Source organism: Balearica regulorum, chromosome 10 (assembly GCF_011004875.1).
Source record: "Balearica regulorum gibbericeps isolate bBalReg1 chromosome 10, bBalReg1.pri, whole genome shotgun sequence".
NCBI lineage: Eukaryota > Metazoa > Chordata > Aves > Gruiformes > Gruidae > Balearica > Balearica regulorum.
In genome coordinates, this window is record NC_046193.1 from 21,435,639 (window position 1) to 21,452,270 (window position 16,632).

The window sequence follows — 16,632 nt, forward strand, 5'->3', positions numbered from 1 at the left end:
AGGGAAGGCTAAAGAAAAGCTGGAGACAGGAAGAGGCCAGATTTTCTAAATTTCCCAGCAGAGTATCACAGATATATGTTCTCCATTATGTGATTGACCATGAAGTCAAAATTAGTCTTGAGAAAATCTTTCTTGCTGTTGCCACCGTGGGGCTTTGTAAAGTGTGATATTCAAAACTACCTGTACAGTCAGTAACAGCTTTCATCTTTTAAAGCTTTTTTCTCTTTTTTTTTTTTTTTTTTTTTTTTTTTTATTAGAGGGATTCACAAGGCTAGGGCTAGAAAGAGAAAGAAACAATAAAATTAATATTATTTATCATGGCAATAGTGCAGGGAACATTATTTCCTTACAGTAAAGCACTGTCTGAAGCTAAACAAAAGGAATAGAAAGACTTCAGGTTTTAGTTGCTTAACCCCTTCACTGCTGTAAATCATTCTGTCTCAAAACATTGCTGTGCAGTGGGAGAAGTGGCAGTTTATCTTTATTTTTTTCATCATAATAGGAAACCGAAAACAGTATCACAGTGTGGACAGCTGAAGACTGGCCATGAAAGGGTGAATTTGAACTTCACTGTTATAATAGCTATTTTGCCAGCTGAAATCTGAGCGTTAGTAGATTTGTGGATGCAAATGAGCCACTGTTCATTTCATTAAAATGGAGCTGAGAATTAATTGAGCCTCTGTTGGTGCACTCAGCTGTAAATTTTCATCTGTTTCTCAACTATGACCCAGTTGAGGCTCTGCTGAGCAGTAGTACGAATTTTTTCCCCATGCAAATGTAGTAAGTACTGAACACATTTAACACATGAACTAATTGAGCATCAACTGGTTCATGAAACAGTGAAACACTGGGCTTGCAAGTCTGTTTTATCTTTTTTTTTTTTTTTTCCCTTTAATGTTCTTCTTTTCAGTCTTAGATTATCTGCTTCTGATGTGCACAAAGACATTGATTGTGAGTGACAAAATTGAATACCTATGCTAAACTCTCCAAAGATCCTGGTCTGTTTGCACTTGCACTCACTTTTATGACTGCACAACAAAATTATAGTGAAATTTCTACATTGCTAGAGAGGATGAAATCAGATAAAGATTTATATGTGGACTTGAATCTAGAAGTGACGGTGGGTTCACACACATTTCTGTGAACTTAAAGGGCTGTTGCCTTTATTGCCTCTACTGCAGCTGGCAGCTAACGCTGGGTCAAAGGCATGGGGAAGGACAGGCATTTGTGGCAAAACTTGCTAAAATCTCTGAAAAAGCATCTGAGATATAACTGTCCCACCTATTTCTGACCCTATCTTCAGCCCTGTCTCGACACATCCAATTTTCAGACAGTGAGAGCTGAATGAAGGGAATGACAAACAATTTTGAAATTTCTAAAAATAGTATCAAGGTTTTGAAAATGGTAAACAGTACAAATGCCCTCTTATAGGGGGTTTCTGTCTCGATCAGTTCCAGGGTTGTCCTCTTTTTTTAAACTTCTCCAGCAGCCAAAAAGGAACATGATATCATCCTTGCAAGTAGATCTACAGAGAACTATACAGTAAGAACAAGACCAGTCTTGTCAAAATTCCATCCATTACATCACAATCCACTTCCCAAAAACTGGTAATTTTTTTAGGTTAATGCAGTGGGCATGTTTATAGAAATACAGAGCAAGAGGCAAGAAATGCTGGTATTTTCCTTGCTTCTCCACCAAGAGCTGTTTGAGTGATGAGAAGCTCCATCAGCCTGGAACACCAGCGCATTGCTTGACCTCAACCCTATACCTACAGTGCCATGCACCTGGAGCAACGCTGGGGAAATCAATCTCTAATCAACTAACTTTTGGGCACTTATAGTCTTGGGAGAAGCAGAAAAGCAAATTACGAGTTTTGAATTTCCTAAGAAAAGCATACAGCCAATTAAAAAAATTAATATATTGCTCCAACAACATGTTTACTGAACAAATGCATAATTAGCAAATCAGTAGTGTTGCAGCTACAGTCTGAATGGAACATCATTTTGCCAATTAGTTGATGAGGTATAATAATGTCAGATACTTGATTCTACTAGCTTCTTTAATTAATTTTTTGAACCAGGGTACTCATGTATCAAATACATCTGTGGCTTCAGCCTTAGAAACTTGAAAATGTGTAAATATAATTTCAGATCATTTAAAAGGTACTGTTACAGTCCCTGTTCTACGTGTTGAAAGGCAGAATAGCTGCATGTGAGCTAGGAAAAGCTCTAACCGTGCAGTTGGCAAGACCCCCAGCAGTAGTGGTGGGGAGTTGCAAACACCAACGTCTTTTCTTCTCCAGTTCCTGTGGTGACACCAACAAACATCAGCGGAGGAGGAGGGAGCCGTTCTGAGCTGGTCATCACATGGGAGGTAACTGTTAGCTCAATTAACCTAAGCTGTCTAATGGGAAGAGTCCATGGGTGAAACCACAGCCCTGTGAAATCCAAAGGCTTTTGGTCATTGGCTTTGGCTGAGCCTGGATTTCATCCTGCGTCTGCAGAGAAAACAGCCTGTAAGATATACAGCAAGTTTTCTGTGTTATAGCGAACAATTTATAAAAATAAACAGTTTAAGAGGCATGTTATAAAGATGTTTAGAAGTCTGTATAACCCTCTTATCTCCATTGTACAGGAGGTGCTTAACACACTAATCTGCTTGGCCATTTTCTGCATTAACATTTTTCATACTTTTGTTTACATGTTTTTCATTCTGGAGCACTGTGCTGACAAGACATATCCTATTATGTGTTAAAGGAGATGAGCCCTTTAATTCTCCAGCACTCCAGTGAGAGGAGAGAATATACATTTTCAGAACAGTTAATACCATACTACAAGTTGCAATGGGTGAGCACAGGTCATGTCAGAGAGGGGAAATTAAGCGTTGTGAGAAGGAGCCCTCCTTCTCCAGCCACCCAGCAGCATCCTCACTGCGATGAAGGCAGGTGGCATCTTGCAAGTGATGGGACAGTGCCAGGGCAGGTGCATGAAATCCAGCCTGATGGAAAAACTCCCCAAAACACGGCTCCCACCCTCTGGGTTTTTCATTGCTGCTGAAAAATACATATGGAGTTAACGTGACTCACCTAATTAAATCTCTCCCCTGGCTTTGAGGACATCTGGCTGAAGTAGGAGCTGGTCCCTGCCATCGGCAGCACCTAGCCTGGAGGGCAGGGGCCAGGCAGCCCTCCCACGTGTCTTACTATCAGGTGTGACTGTCTCACAGGCTGCACAAGATGACGTCTGTTCAGTTCCTAATTTGGGACAGGGCCTCCAAAACCACAGTGATCCCTTTGTAAGTCATGGAAAACATTTTTACGTGAAAAAAAAAAAAAAAAGACTTCTTGTTCAGCTTAAGCAAGGAAAGCAGTCTGCTCCATCCCCTGACTTCATTCTTTTTCTAAAGAAATAACCAAGCTCATGTATACAGTTTGAAGGAAAGGAAAAGAAACGAAATTAAACTAAAAGTGATGTTATTCATCAGCTGAGTGGGTTATCTGTGTTGTCCTGTATGCTAAAAACCTCTGTCTTTTGGGGGAGGAAGGGAAGTGATAGGAAAAAAATGAGGTCAAAATTAAAAGATCATAGAATCCCAGACTGGTTTGGGTTGGAAGGGACCTTAAAGCCCATCCAGTCCCACCCCCTGCCATGGGCAGGGACACCCTCCACTAGCCCAGGTTGCCCAAAGCCCCATCCAACCTGGCCAGGAGGAAATCCCCACTAGATAAATAATACTGCCAATGCTTTCCCCTCGCCATGCTCCAGAGTGAAACTTTACTTTTGCTGAAGTAAATTTTCCTCCATATGCATCTTTCACTGTTTTGTTTCATTTTCCCCTCTACTGATCTACTCTTTGGGAGCAGAAGAACATGAAAATTGAAAACAACCTGAGAGATCTCAATCAAATTATCCCGTTGGACTCCATAGTGTGTCCTGAAAAATAGCCAGAAGAAATACTAATTATGCCAAGCTAACGACACTGAACATGACTCTCCAGCTTTCTGTCATGAACTCACTAAACATCTTGATTAAATCTGAGGTCACAGAAGCCTCAAAAACAAATTAAATGCTCCAGAAAGTAGCTTGAACTCGTATAAATCCCCAGTGCACCATCATCACTCACACTTAACTCTCTCAGGACTGGAAAAGAGATAGAAGGGCGCATATTGGGGAATTAATGTTTGTAAAACACTGAAGGATAGACACATTTGTTATATGCGCCAGGGCAGGGTTATTATCAGAATTAGAAGGAATTTATGAAGAAAAAAATCAAATAAGTGCCCTGAAACCTTCTGATGTACTTTCTGATTTTTTTTTTCCCCATCTTCTCACAGTCTTAGTGCTCCCAGTAGTTTCTCTGCAGGAGAGGAGCTTGGAGCATGGAACGATGACAGGGGCTGCGGTTCTGCCCCTATGTTTTTCTCTCTTTTTTGGTACCATTTTTCATCACTGCTTTTCCGTGCACCTTACTTCGATGCAAGCATCTAAAATAATTTTTTTCTGAGAAACGCATCCTTCCTCCATGTACTACTGATCTTGTTTCATAAACCTTCTCATGCTTTGAGAAGCCAATGTAGAAGTATTTTTATCCCAATAAAACAAAAAAAACCCAACCATGCTGGATACGGTGTTGATGTAATTGCCTGTTCAGTGTGAGTCATTAATACATATCTTGACATGAGATTTTATTAATAGAAACATTAATTTGCCATGTTGACTTGCAATAACATCTCTGTTCTAAACAAACTTAAATAGGAATATGTTCATGCACTTGAGACTTTCATTTGTGCTAAAAAAATATGTAAGTACTGTACTCATATGCAGGCAATTATACAGCTGACGCACACTTCTGTGTATACATTTGCTCCTTTCCCGACTCTTTTTTTTCTTTAAAAATAATTTATTTAAAATTAGCATTCCTATACCCCTTGAGGGAAAAAAAAATCAGCTACAATCTGTACTGAGTGAAATGCTTTTAATTTTGAAAACTTCATGCCTGAAAGAGAATAACTTTAATGGAGCTGATCAGATCTTTTGTTTCTAAATTGATTGCCTCAATAGATTTATTATTTTGATTTTCATTTCAATATTACATTGACTGATAGAGCAAACATTATTATCTTCTCTAAGGCACAGTCAACTAAATCAATACCACTAAAATATACTCAGAGAATGAAGATTCAATTAAAACAGTGTGTACTTGCAAATCCTTATTGACTGACTGCCTTGTCACTACAGCCAGTTCCAGAAGAACTAAAAAATGGGGAAGATTTTGGCTACATCATTATGTTTCGTCCTCTTGGCTCAACAACCTGGACAAAAGCAGTGGTGGCTTCAGTAGAAGCAAACAAATATGTTTATAGGAATGAAAGCATCACACCTCTCTCTCCTTTTGAAGTGAAAGTTGGTGTCTACAACAATGAAGGAGAAGGGACCCTGAGCTCCATATCCATTGTCTACTCAGGAGAAGACGGTAACGCATGTTACTCTTATTAATAATGACTGTGTAGCGTCAATAGGTCCCAGATATGATCAGACAGATCTCCACAGGGATATTAAGGAGCCTGCTCAAAGCTGCTCATTGAAGATTGACAAGAGCCACGAGGCAGAAGATGGGAAATTGAAGTAAACAAAAGCAAGGGGCAGATTTTCAGAATCACTTTAAATAGACAGCATGTTTCAACTGTGTCCCCAAGGAGCTCCTACTCAGTGGGTTGGGAAAATCAGGAGACGTTCAAAAGTGTAGCTGTCAGAGGGTCTAGCTTTTCAGACCACTCAATGCAGCTGATGTCCTCTGAAAATCTGTCCCAGTTTATGGGTAATGACCAATTTTGAAGAATTATGGGTTTACTGATGTTCCCGAATAAACAGGCAGCAAAGCTAGGGATTCACTCCAGGTTTCCTGAGCTTCTGCTTGCTGCTTCCCTCCCCCCGAATCTCTTTTTTCTTGAAACTCCCTCAGCTTTGACATAACACTCTTTTGGCAACAGCTGTGTTTTCTCCCATCACCCAGAGCCGCAGATAGCACCAGCGGGGGCTTCAGCGCTGAGCGTTTCGGCGGCGGAGGTGGAGGTCTCCTGGCAGCCCATCGCGTGGAACAGGCACACGGGCAGGGTGCTGGGCTACGAGGTGAGGTGGCTGGTGCTGGTGTCTGACACCTTACAGATGTCTCTTTCCCAGCCGCATTTATATTCTGGTTCCTCCTCCTTTGCTTCCAAGTCAACAGACAATGGAGCTCTTCACCCGACTCTCATTAGCAACATTTCACCTGAGATAATCACAAGCATTTACAGACCAGGACTGCAGCTCTATCCCAGACTTTTTGTAATGTAAATTAAAACCTCAAGATTAATCATTTGTGATGGCTACTATAAAAGGACTCGTGCTTGAGTCCACGAAACAAAGCTGATCCTCCTCTTCTTACACAGTCGTAAGACTGTCTGAGCATGATGGGGTACTCGATAGTTTGAGGGCATGCTCATGACCCATAGCACTGCTTACAGAAGAAAACAGGATAAATGCACTTGATTGCTGTCCAAAGCTTGTGCTGTGGCGTACCTGAAAGGCTTTGGGCTTCTCACTCCTACTCGTAGTGAGCACCTGCTCATTTACTAATAACTGACAGGTTTTTCTCCCTGTGCGCTGGGGTGCATTGCTGCTGTCACGACACCGAGTCCAGGACTGGATCCAGGGTCCGAGGACCCAGACATTTCAGGGTCTGAGCAGGGGGAGCTGCGAGGACCATGGATGCTGCCAGACCCCGGTGGCACTCAGCCAGCTGTGCTGCTTCTGGCTTCGCTCCGCTCTCCAGCACCCGGGGGGTGTCCCCTGCATCTGACATCCACAGGACAGAGCAGAGGTCCCTCCAAGCGGGAGGGGAGCAGATTTTTGTATTGATAACTGGGGTACTTCGAAGTCACCTCAGATATGATTCCTGGGCATTTTACTTGCACAGTGAACTTTTTTTTTTTTTTTTTTTTTTTTTTAAGAAAAGATAATCCAAGAGTAAAGCAAGTCAGAAACACTTTAAATTCTGTCCTATCATTACAAATGTATCAATGAAGGTAATAGGAGTCATGTACAGTACACAAACCTTCCCGAATCAATTACTCACTGGAAAAAACCCACCTAGGTCTTAATAGCTATTACTGAATCAAAACTAGAGGCAGGATACAAAATAATTAAAAAACCTCTTAGATGACTGAGATAAATGTTTCTTTGTATCTTTTAAAGTTTTCTTCAAACATGTTCAAACCATAAAATTAAACAAACTTTTAAAATTTCTCACCTTATCAAAGGTTTCCTTTCGGACATAAATAAAGTTAAGGATTTAATTTACTTCCTTAATTGGTATTCAGTCTCTGAAATTTGATTTCTTCTCTATAAATATTCATGTTTGGTTTTATTTCCTCCTAGTTTTTGAATACAAAAAATCCTGTATTCCTCAAAATCTTCATTGTCAGCATGTCTGCTTCCCAGCCAAATCTGTAATTGATGGAAAAGAAAGAATTGCCTGTTCTTTGTTCTCGCTTTTCAGGTTTTATATTGGACTGATGATCCCAAGGAAAGCACAGCTGGTAAAGTCAGAGTCAATGGGAATGTAACAGCCAGAAATATCACAGGACTAAAAGCTAACACAGTCTATTTTGCAACGGTTCGAGCTTACAACACTGCAGGGACGGGGCCCTCTAGCACCCCGGTAAATGTCACCACTAAAAAATCACGTGAGTATTCAATTTTGTACAACAAATGTTGCAAACTCCCGAGTGTGATAGTGACATTTCGGTTTACCGTGCCCCATGTCTGATAAATGTTGCAATATCAAAGAAAACTGGATCCCAAAATTCTTCACAAAATTAAGCAACAAAATCTGTGACTAAAACTTCTCTGTCTCTTCCTCGACAATATTTTTGTGGTCACCATCAAGTTAATTCCCTCGCTGGTGTTTAAGGCATTAATATAATATTTAGCTTGGGCTTCAGTTCTGTCTCAATGGAAGCCAAAATTCTCATCAACTGAAATCAGACCTGGGAAGGTTATTTCATTTAGGCTATTCTATTTATATGCTAAAGTAATTCTGTACACCTACAAAATTAGATCAGCCTGGTGTTTGTGTTCCTATAGAGTAGCAACTGTTAGGAAGGATTTCCTTTGGCATTGCAACAGCATGCCACTTGCTTTCAGGAGATTTCAAAAGAGGTGCAGAGTCAATAAAGGAAAGATGTTCCACAGGTCCAACAATAGATTTGGGTGTGGGAATATGGGTTTGGTTTTTTAAAGAAAATTGTTAAATGCTCCAAATACAGTGCTTTTTTTGAGACCTTTAAACTGTACATTCCTGAGGGTAGCATATGGGATGCATTCATATAAATACTGTCTAGTCATTAATTTTTTTAGATTTTCTGCAATTGTAGAAGCAAAACCATATGCTATTCTGTTTGTGAGAAGCAACCTCATGAAGCCAATGTTTTCATGGGCACATCCTCCAAGGTAATAAGGAAGCGCTGAGCACCATCCTGCAGGATGTAAAGTGAACGTAACATGAAGTAAACGTTCACTCAGCGCAAAATTGTCATAAAGCAGGAAAACTTGGTAGTCTACTATGTACCCAAGTGCCCCAAAGTCATTCCTGTTTAAGCGTCTGGGGTTTTTTATACTTTTCGTGGACTATGTTTTCCCAACAAACACCTGATGAGCCCTTTAGCACAAAAAGCGAAATATTTCTCCTGTCTTTCACCGATTCTCCTCGTTTATGGGCTGTTCCATGCTATTACTTAAGCGCAAGACAGAAACTAACTTGTAAGATGAGTTCATGATAAATGTTACCATATAATGTAAATAACATAAACCAAAATAAAGCCAGAGAAGGTATTTTTAAAGACTCAAACAGAACTCTTCTCACAGGCAATTTCTTAATGGAAAAAAACCCCTCATGTCTGAAAATTATTCTCTATATTTGTATGTGCATGTCTATGAAAGGCAGTCAAGTGATGAGACATATAAGGAATAAATTTGCTTTTGTTTTACACTGACTTCATCTTCTGTCAAATTCAGGATTGTGCTAATGGTTAATTTAAAAATTAAAGTCAAAATAACCCTTTTAATATTTGAAAACATATATTAAAATTTTAAGCTCTAGTCTCTGAAAGATGCAAGCACTTTTAATATGAGTAAAGATAATACATCAAGAGAATATAAACAATGTACATCTACAGTGGGAGCTTTAGCTTCAAGGTAATAGCTCTGTCTTCGTACTCAGTGTCCAGGATTCCTACAATGTTCTGTGCATGCCGTTATTGTAGAGACTAAGCAAAACTGAAATAGTCCTTCTGCTAAATAGGTGCGATTCTGATTGAAACGTACTTGTCTAAGATCAATTTAAGTTGATATCCTGGATTGAGTTGAAACTACTTAGGAAAGTAGAAATGATGTCCTCCTTCCGTGAATATGCAGTTCCATTAGGAGCTGTGGTGAAGTTCAGCTCTTCTTCTTTACTTATATGTCATGAATGTTAGAGATTTCTTTGTTTTTTCTCTTTCTTTATGAATATATACCTCCACAGATATAGATATTAGAAATACTTTGCAAGGATAAACCTCAACTCAGTACAGCAACAAAGCCAAGTGTTACCTAAAACATGAGAGTAACATCATTGACTTAATAAACTTAAGGATCACTCAGGACTTCTCTTCTTCTTGGTGTTGTTGATTACAAGAAGTTAGTTGTGGAAATGATCTGTTAATCTTAGATCTGAAGAACTGTTCGCAATGTGTTTGCTTGTGGGTATTACTATAGATGTAGGGAAGTGCTACGTTACCACCTGTTCTTGTCCCTGGCTGTATAGCAAAACCAGATAATTTTGTTTTGAAAATCATCCTGTGGTGGTTTTTCAGCCCAAAGACCATGAATTAAGATGGTTTTAAGTGCTATGCTAAAAAGCTTTGGATAAGGCAGTATTCACCCATTTTTGTGTGCTTCCAAGACTTTTCAGAGTACACAGTCAATGAACCATTTGACATCCTTTGCCTCTGGTCAGTTTTTTGTTACCACATTCCTTATATAAAATACTTGCTGAAAGCAACAAAGGGATTTCAAACAACGTGTAAGTAAATTTGCAGTGTTATATATGTGAATGTATATAAACACCTCAAAAAGAAAATTAATCTTTTTCCAGTGCTGACAGTATGGCTCATGGAAGGACATCTGCTTATATTTACCTGGGTGGTCCACTAACACCTCCTTTTCCCACCAGTGGGATGGATTAAACTTCTCCACTGTCATGAAGCAGATATAGATATGAAACAACAGGCACCATCAATTTATTCTATCTCCATGGGAAATGAAAGAAATTGTGGAGTATTACCAAATCGACAGTACCTTCCAAGTTGCATCAATTAATCATCAATATATAGGAACTGTAGGGAGAAAAGAAGGATCCCAGAAATTAAATATTTTAGAGTCAGGTCTGGGATACTCACAACATGTTTTTCCAAATCTCTCTTCCTTTTCCTTAATTTTGTGCAAGTCTTATTTCCTCTAACACCCCCAGTGCCGTCCTCCCAGGCAGGGTCTGGGAGATCGCACCATGGAGAAGGAGATAATGTGTTGTTCTAAAGCTGAGATACAGTTCAAAAGCCCAGTTTCAACTTCGCATGTTCACACAGGATTCGATTTCAGTCACTTGTAGGCAAATTTTCAAAGTCCTGGCACTTAGGCATAAAAAGCCTTTGAAAAGCTACTCTCAGCCTATTGTAGTGAGAATTTATAAAATCCTACAATGTTTCATGATGGATCACATGGCGACTTTTATGTGTAGCTCTTTGTAACCTGTCCTCATGGCTTATGAAAAATCTTGTCTTTTGTACTTTGCTCTTAGTTTTAGCTTTTTCTGAAATCCAAAGAGCAAAACATTCTCTAGTACATTAAAATACAGATAGGAACAACATAGTACTTTTAAACAAAATCTATCAAATATAACTTGAACTGTCAGACACTGTCAGGCTTTTCCTAATTTCGAAAACGAACTCTCACAGTAAGTGGTTTTGTGCTATGAATAGATCTTTAGTCTGACTAATACGAGAGCAATGATGGACTGGAAAATATTTTTTACTCTTCTAGATTTGAATTGCCCATGCATTTGCTACTTCCATGTCAGCAGCTCATTCAATTACACTATGCAAATTAATATTCAGTTGTATCTTGTGATTGTCATCATCTTTTTTTTAAAGCACCAAGTCAACCTCCAGCAAACATCGCCTGGAAGCTTACCAATTCCAAAATCTGCTTGAACTGGGAACACGTGAAAACGATGGAGAACGAATCAGAGGTGCTAGGCTACAAAGTAAGTCCTTCCTTTATCTCATTAATCAGACATGTTGTTTCTAATAGAGGTACAAACAGTGGCTTGTTGAAACGTTACTGCTCATTACCTGGAAAACAGTGACTTTTCTGGAGTTTTTGGGATGGTTGGCTGACATTTATACAAATGGAAGAACACCATGTTCATTTGTTCATTCAGAGTAGGGCCTCTTTATCCTGACACAGGGATTTTCTGTCCCCAACGCTGGATACCTCTTGTCCCATTTCCCTTGTAATCATAGAAGATTCTTGCATTCACATCTTCTTTGGAAAGGAGTTTCACACGTATATGAGAAGTAGAGAACAGTCTCTTCAGCATTGAAGACAGGTATAAAACACATTTAAAAGTTCTCACTCTCTGGCAATTCATAAAGGTACCTTTGAAAATAGATAGGAAGATACTCACATAAAGATCAATGTGAGTGAAGTAAAAAGCACTTCCATAAATCTTATTTTTAAAGGAAAGGAAAATTCCGTTTAAAGTTGGTTTGCAGTCGCTATGACCCCAAAATACTTATGGAAAGACTTTTTTACTCCTGAAGGATTGTAAAAATGGAGGTGGAGGGTGCTTACATGAGGAAAGGTTCTCAGGATGCAGATGCTCATGTTGCTAGGCATTTCAGTGTTTAGACAGAATTATTTATGCCTAGGGAGGAAAAGGAGACAAAAACCCCCCGACAACCCCACCTTGCAATCTTTCTTGAGATCACGTTCTTTTCCACCCTAATGAGTGTGTTTGAGCAGCTCCACACACTCAGGAAAAAGTTACAACTAGACTATGAAGCTTTTTTCTTTTGTGTCTAACCTACCTGCTTCTAGGCTACACTTCCTTATTATAATTTGATGTGGAAAGAGTGCAAGTCCTTGCTGCGGTATTTATTGTATGATACCTGTTTCTCCTTCTGATTTGCTCTTTGATTGCTCTTTTTAACATAACTATGTCAAAAGATTGTCAAGAGAAAGGAGTCAAACACTGTCATTGCTGTGCTAGCAAGGAAGAAAGGCTTCTGGAAGGAAAAATGCTGATCATAGTCCGTAGGATCCCTGTCTAGACTCCCCAACCTGTTCTGCACCTTGGCCCGATGATTCATTAGCAAAAAGATCTCGGTGCGAGCAGGCGCTGGATCCATCATGTTTTGTTGTAGAAATGTGCTTCCCAAGTGGAAGCCCAGATACTGCTATCCAAATTTCTGTCCTTTCTTGAAGTCTTTAAAAACATTCCACTATGCAATGTCCCATGTTTTCATTAGCAAGTGGTAATTATGAAAGTCAACATGAATATTTCTATTTGACTATAAATGCTCACCGCAAACAAGTCAAATATAAAAAACCCACCTAAAATGTGAGTTCCTGAGGTGTCAGAATAGTTCTGGATATAAAAGGTGTTACAGGCTGAAGCCTTGTTTAAAGGTGTGTCTAACATCCATATTTACAGAAGAGTATAAGTGTATTGGATAAAGATTTCATAACTCTACTTTTAAGGTGAGCCTCAGTTCTAGCAGACAAGAACTCTCCTGCAAAACACAGGTGGAGTAAATTTTCATCACAAAATTCTGCAGAATATATCGCGGTGTTTTGAATTGAGTTCCTCTGCAGGATGGTTATAGTGCTCTGAAAAGTTTGGGACACGATGGAAGATAGTCTCACCAAAAAAAAAAAAAACCCAACCCTAAAAAAAAAACAACTTAAAAAAACCCCCAAACCCTCTTGTTTTCTAATCCCTTTCTACTTAGATTTTGTATAGACAAAACAGACATAGCAAAACTCATATACTGGAGACAAACAACACATCAGCTGAACTTCTGGTACCATTTGAAGAAGATTATCTCATAGAAATAAGAACGGTCAGTGACGGTGGGGATGGCAGCAGCAGTGAGGAAATTAGGATTCCAAAAATATCAAGTACGTGAGATATTTATTTTGTTCTCCGAATGTTATTGCATAATAAGAAATCTGTGTGCCTCTAAGAAGCACGATAGATTAACAGACTTTCCATTACCGTAGGTGGCTTCTCTCCAATGCTTTGTAATGCTGGGTATATTTAGATTAGTCTCTGATATTCTTGCATTCATTAGCGGAGAAAGTATTTTGCACAACACCTAGATGTGACCTTATTTTTAGTGTAGGTCTCCATCTGCCCTGGCCTGTAATGCTCAGGGAAGGACAGAGAAATAAGCTTTCTTATTAAAGTCAGAGCTGCAGCTCTCACATGTAACGCGGCTCTTAATCTGCTCTGGAGCTGCTGCTGCTGCTGAGACTGAGAACCTCAGCCCTGCACCACGGCTGCCCAGGGTCCAACCTCTGCCCTCATAAATACTTTATTATACATGCAAAATGGAGCTTAGTTTTGCAACAAACTAGCCAAAACCCTCCTGAAAGTAGATATTCACAGGGAAGGTGGGAAGCTGATTTGAAACCATGCTCCATGGAGCTGCTGCTACAACTTAAAAAATAACTAAATAGAAATAACATTTGTGGATAATGTTTCGTTTTGAAAATAGAACAAAGATTATTGTTATGCGAGAATACATAGAAAAAAATTATTTTTGACACAAGTTTACTTTTGTCAGAAAATTTTGTAATTTTGTATACTTATATTTTTACAGGTTTAAGCTCTGGAGGAATAAAATTGTCACAAAGGGCAAACTATATATTGTCATCTGGGATCCTGCTATTCAGTTCTGTTCTTATATACCCTTTTCCTTGATGATTAAAGCAATGCTCAGCCATGGACTTTTAAAAACAAACCATGCGTAGATTTTATCTTAATACTTCATCATGACCAACATTCCTGATAAAGAAAAAAAGTGGGGATGGGGGAGGGACATAGAAGTGGTATATTACTAAGAAAACAGTAAGTATCAATATTAAATTAATTTTTTTAAAATAAGCTTTGAAATTAGTGGATAAATGTATATGCATTAATTAAATGGAGTGGTGCCAAACGTAACTTGAGATTGTGAGGCGAGTGGCCTCAAATTTTTTACAAGCAGTAGTTCTTACTGAAACTCCACTGTAGTGGTGTGTCCAACATGAAAGGCCTGCGCCAAGCTCTTAGAACTGAGAGAAGAGGAGACTCACACTTGTTCGTCATGTGGATATTATTTATCTCATGTTCTTCAATATAACCTGTAAAAAAACCCCACTTTCAATTAAATAAAAGTTATTTGTTTACTTTTTGCACTTGTTTGTATTACAGGGAGCATCATGCAATATATTATATGAAACGTACGACACTATTTTCTTCAGAAAAGGGAAACTTAAATAAAATGAATCCTATGTACCAAGCCAAAGCCCATTGAATTCAATAGAAAGACTTTCAATGGCACCAGCAAGCCTTGAACCAGATCTGAATGAGACAGTGCCTTTTATAATATGAGATATTTTACATATTCTCAGATACATTTTGAAGGACTTTTTCATGCAAAGACTATTCTGACCAACAAAACTAGCAGAGATGCTGAATGCCTTTTCTGAAGGGAAATTGAGCTATATCTGCCTAAGCAGGTTCAGTTGCTCTCTCACTTGACATTGTTGTTCCTTGCTGTAGCTTGAAGGTGTAGATTCATCTTTGGGCTGGGTATGAAGGTAAATGAGAAGAGCATTGATTTTAATCATTTTGAAATATAAATAAAAGCATCTAAGCCCTTCAATCTATTAAGTTATTAGAATGATAAACACCAGAGTGAGCATGGCTTTCAAGTCAGTAGAGCTCAAAAAGGTGAAGTCACACTGGTGTCAGTTTTAACATCTGATAAAAGGTATCTTTTGCCTCATATCATTACTGGCAGACCTTTTCTTCCTTCTCACTTTACTCTGAAATTTTCTTTTCACCATTGTCAAATACGTGTTGTGTACTTGTAACCGTTCATAACTACAAATGAATTAAATCCCTCCCCCCAGTATTTTTTAAAAGAAAAAGTTTCAAAAGGGGGTAGTGCTGTGTGAGCACATGAATGAGAAAAAAGACAGAGGTTCGTGATAATCCTTCAAACAGCTTATTAAACATGTTTCTTACCCATTGGTATGGGAGGCCAAATTGGCAGCAAGAGAATCTAAAATGTGACTTCATACAGGAAGCTACCAAAACTGTGGTACCTGAGATTACTCCCAGAGCCCACGTGCTGGACTTCCAGGGAGAACTCCACACACACTGACATAAAATAAAATCACAAGTGATAAAAACATTGCAAAAGCATGTTTTGATTTAAGGACTCCAGAAGATGAAAAGGATATGAAGTCCCTAGGACAAGGCATTTCACATGGAATTGCGCTCACCAATAAGCATGGCATCTTGTCTTGACACTACCAAAGCTAAAAGAGCACATGTTCCACGTTCTCGTGGCTGTACAGCTGCAGTCTTATTAAAGAAGTGACTGGAGAAACTTGGGCTCTTTTCTTTACTGAGGATAAGCAAATATCATAGAATCGTAGAATCCTAGAATGGGTTGGGTTGGAAGGGACCTCAAAGATATCTAGTTCCAACCCCACTGCTGCGGGCAGGGACACCCTCCACTATCACTTACACCTGGTGATGTTTAACAATCCCCATACTGAATACAACAAAACATTTCACAGAGTTGACCACTATTTGGCAGAGCTCTGACAGAGCTTTTTCCATCATCCCTTCCCAGCAGGTCTCCAGCAGGAGCTGCCCTCGGCCATGGCAGCTCACTTGCAGACCTTCTTGTGTCCATTAAGCAATGGGTTCATTTTTTTTTTTTCCCCAGTTAAAATGAATCTAAAATTCTTATATTTTATAACATAAATGCAATCATTCTGCTAAGGTTAAACAAAACAGCTCTTTTTAGTCAGGCAAAGAGAGATTTTCTGCAGAGCAGTTAGATACAGCTGACTAGAAGGCCTGATAGATGCTTAATTACAGGGAGGCTCTAGAAATATAATGCCACTTTTAGAAGCCTGTCCTCTGGGATTTCTACAAAGATGCTAATCACAGGAGTTATTAGGAAGAGCTTTAACATAGTGTTCAAAAGAAGAGAACAGTTTAGAAAGAAGTGGATATGGTATTTAAAATCTTGATAATACCCTAATGAAGTAAAAACATTTTTCTTTGCAGTGAAACTAAACAATGAATCATTTCTTCAGATTTGTTTTCATTTCTGTATGCATTACTGATGATTTTTGCAAGGTACTTTTCTCACTGTAGAAGATACTTTTCCAAATCAGGCTCTTTATGTCTCCAGTGTTTAACATCCTCATAAATTCTACATGAACCCTGTTTTGTCATCCCCATGGGAGTAGCCCTTTTTAAAGT

The 16,632-nt window shown here is 39.0% G+C and overlaps 1 protein-coding gene across 7 annotated transcripts in view; it reads left to right on the forward strand.

Moving 5' to 3' along the window:
• CNTN6 (contactin 6) overlaps nt 1–15,001 on the forward strand; it is a 145,195-nt gene extending 130,194 nt beyond the window's left edge. For 5 of the 7 annotated variants that reach the window (XM_075762481.1, XM_075762479.1, XM_075762476.1 and 2 more), the window contains 7 exons: nt 2,303–2,373; nt 5,238–5,472; nt 6,013–6,128; nt 7,537–7,723; nt 11,228–11,340; nt 13,091–13,259; nt 13,964–14,610. In XM_075762481.1, coding sequence (XP_075618596.1) covers nt 2,303–2,373; nt 5,238–5,472; nt 6,013–6,128; nt 7,537–7,723; nt 11,228–11,340; nt 13,091–13,259; nt 13,964–14,064 — 992 coding nt within the window. In that variant the 3' untranslated portion in view covers nt 14,065–14,610. Of the gene's footprint in view, nt 1–2,302; nt 2,374–5,237; nt 5,473–6,012; nt 6,129–7,536; nt 7,724–11,227; nt 11,341–13,090; nt 13,260–13,963 lie in introns of all 7 variants that reach the window. The other 2 variants (XM_075762478.1, XM_075762477.1) reach the window with 2 other exon arrangements.
• The last annotated feature ends 1,631 nt before the right edge of the window (nt 15,002–16,632 follow it).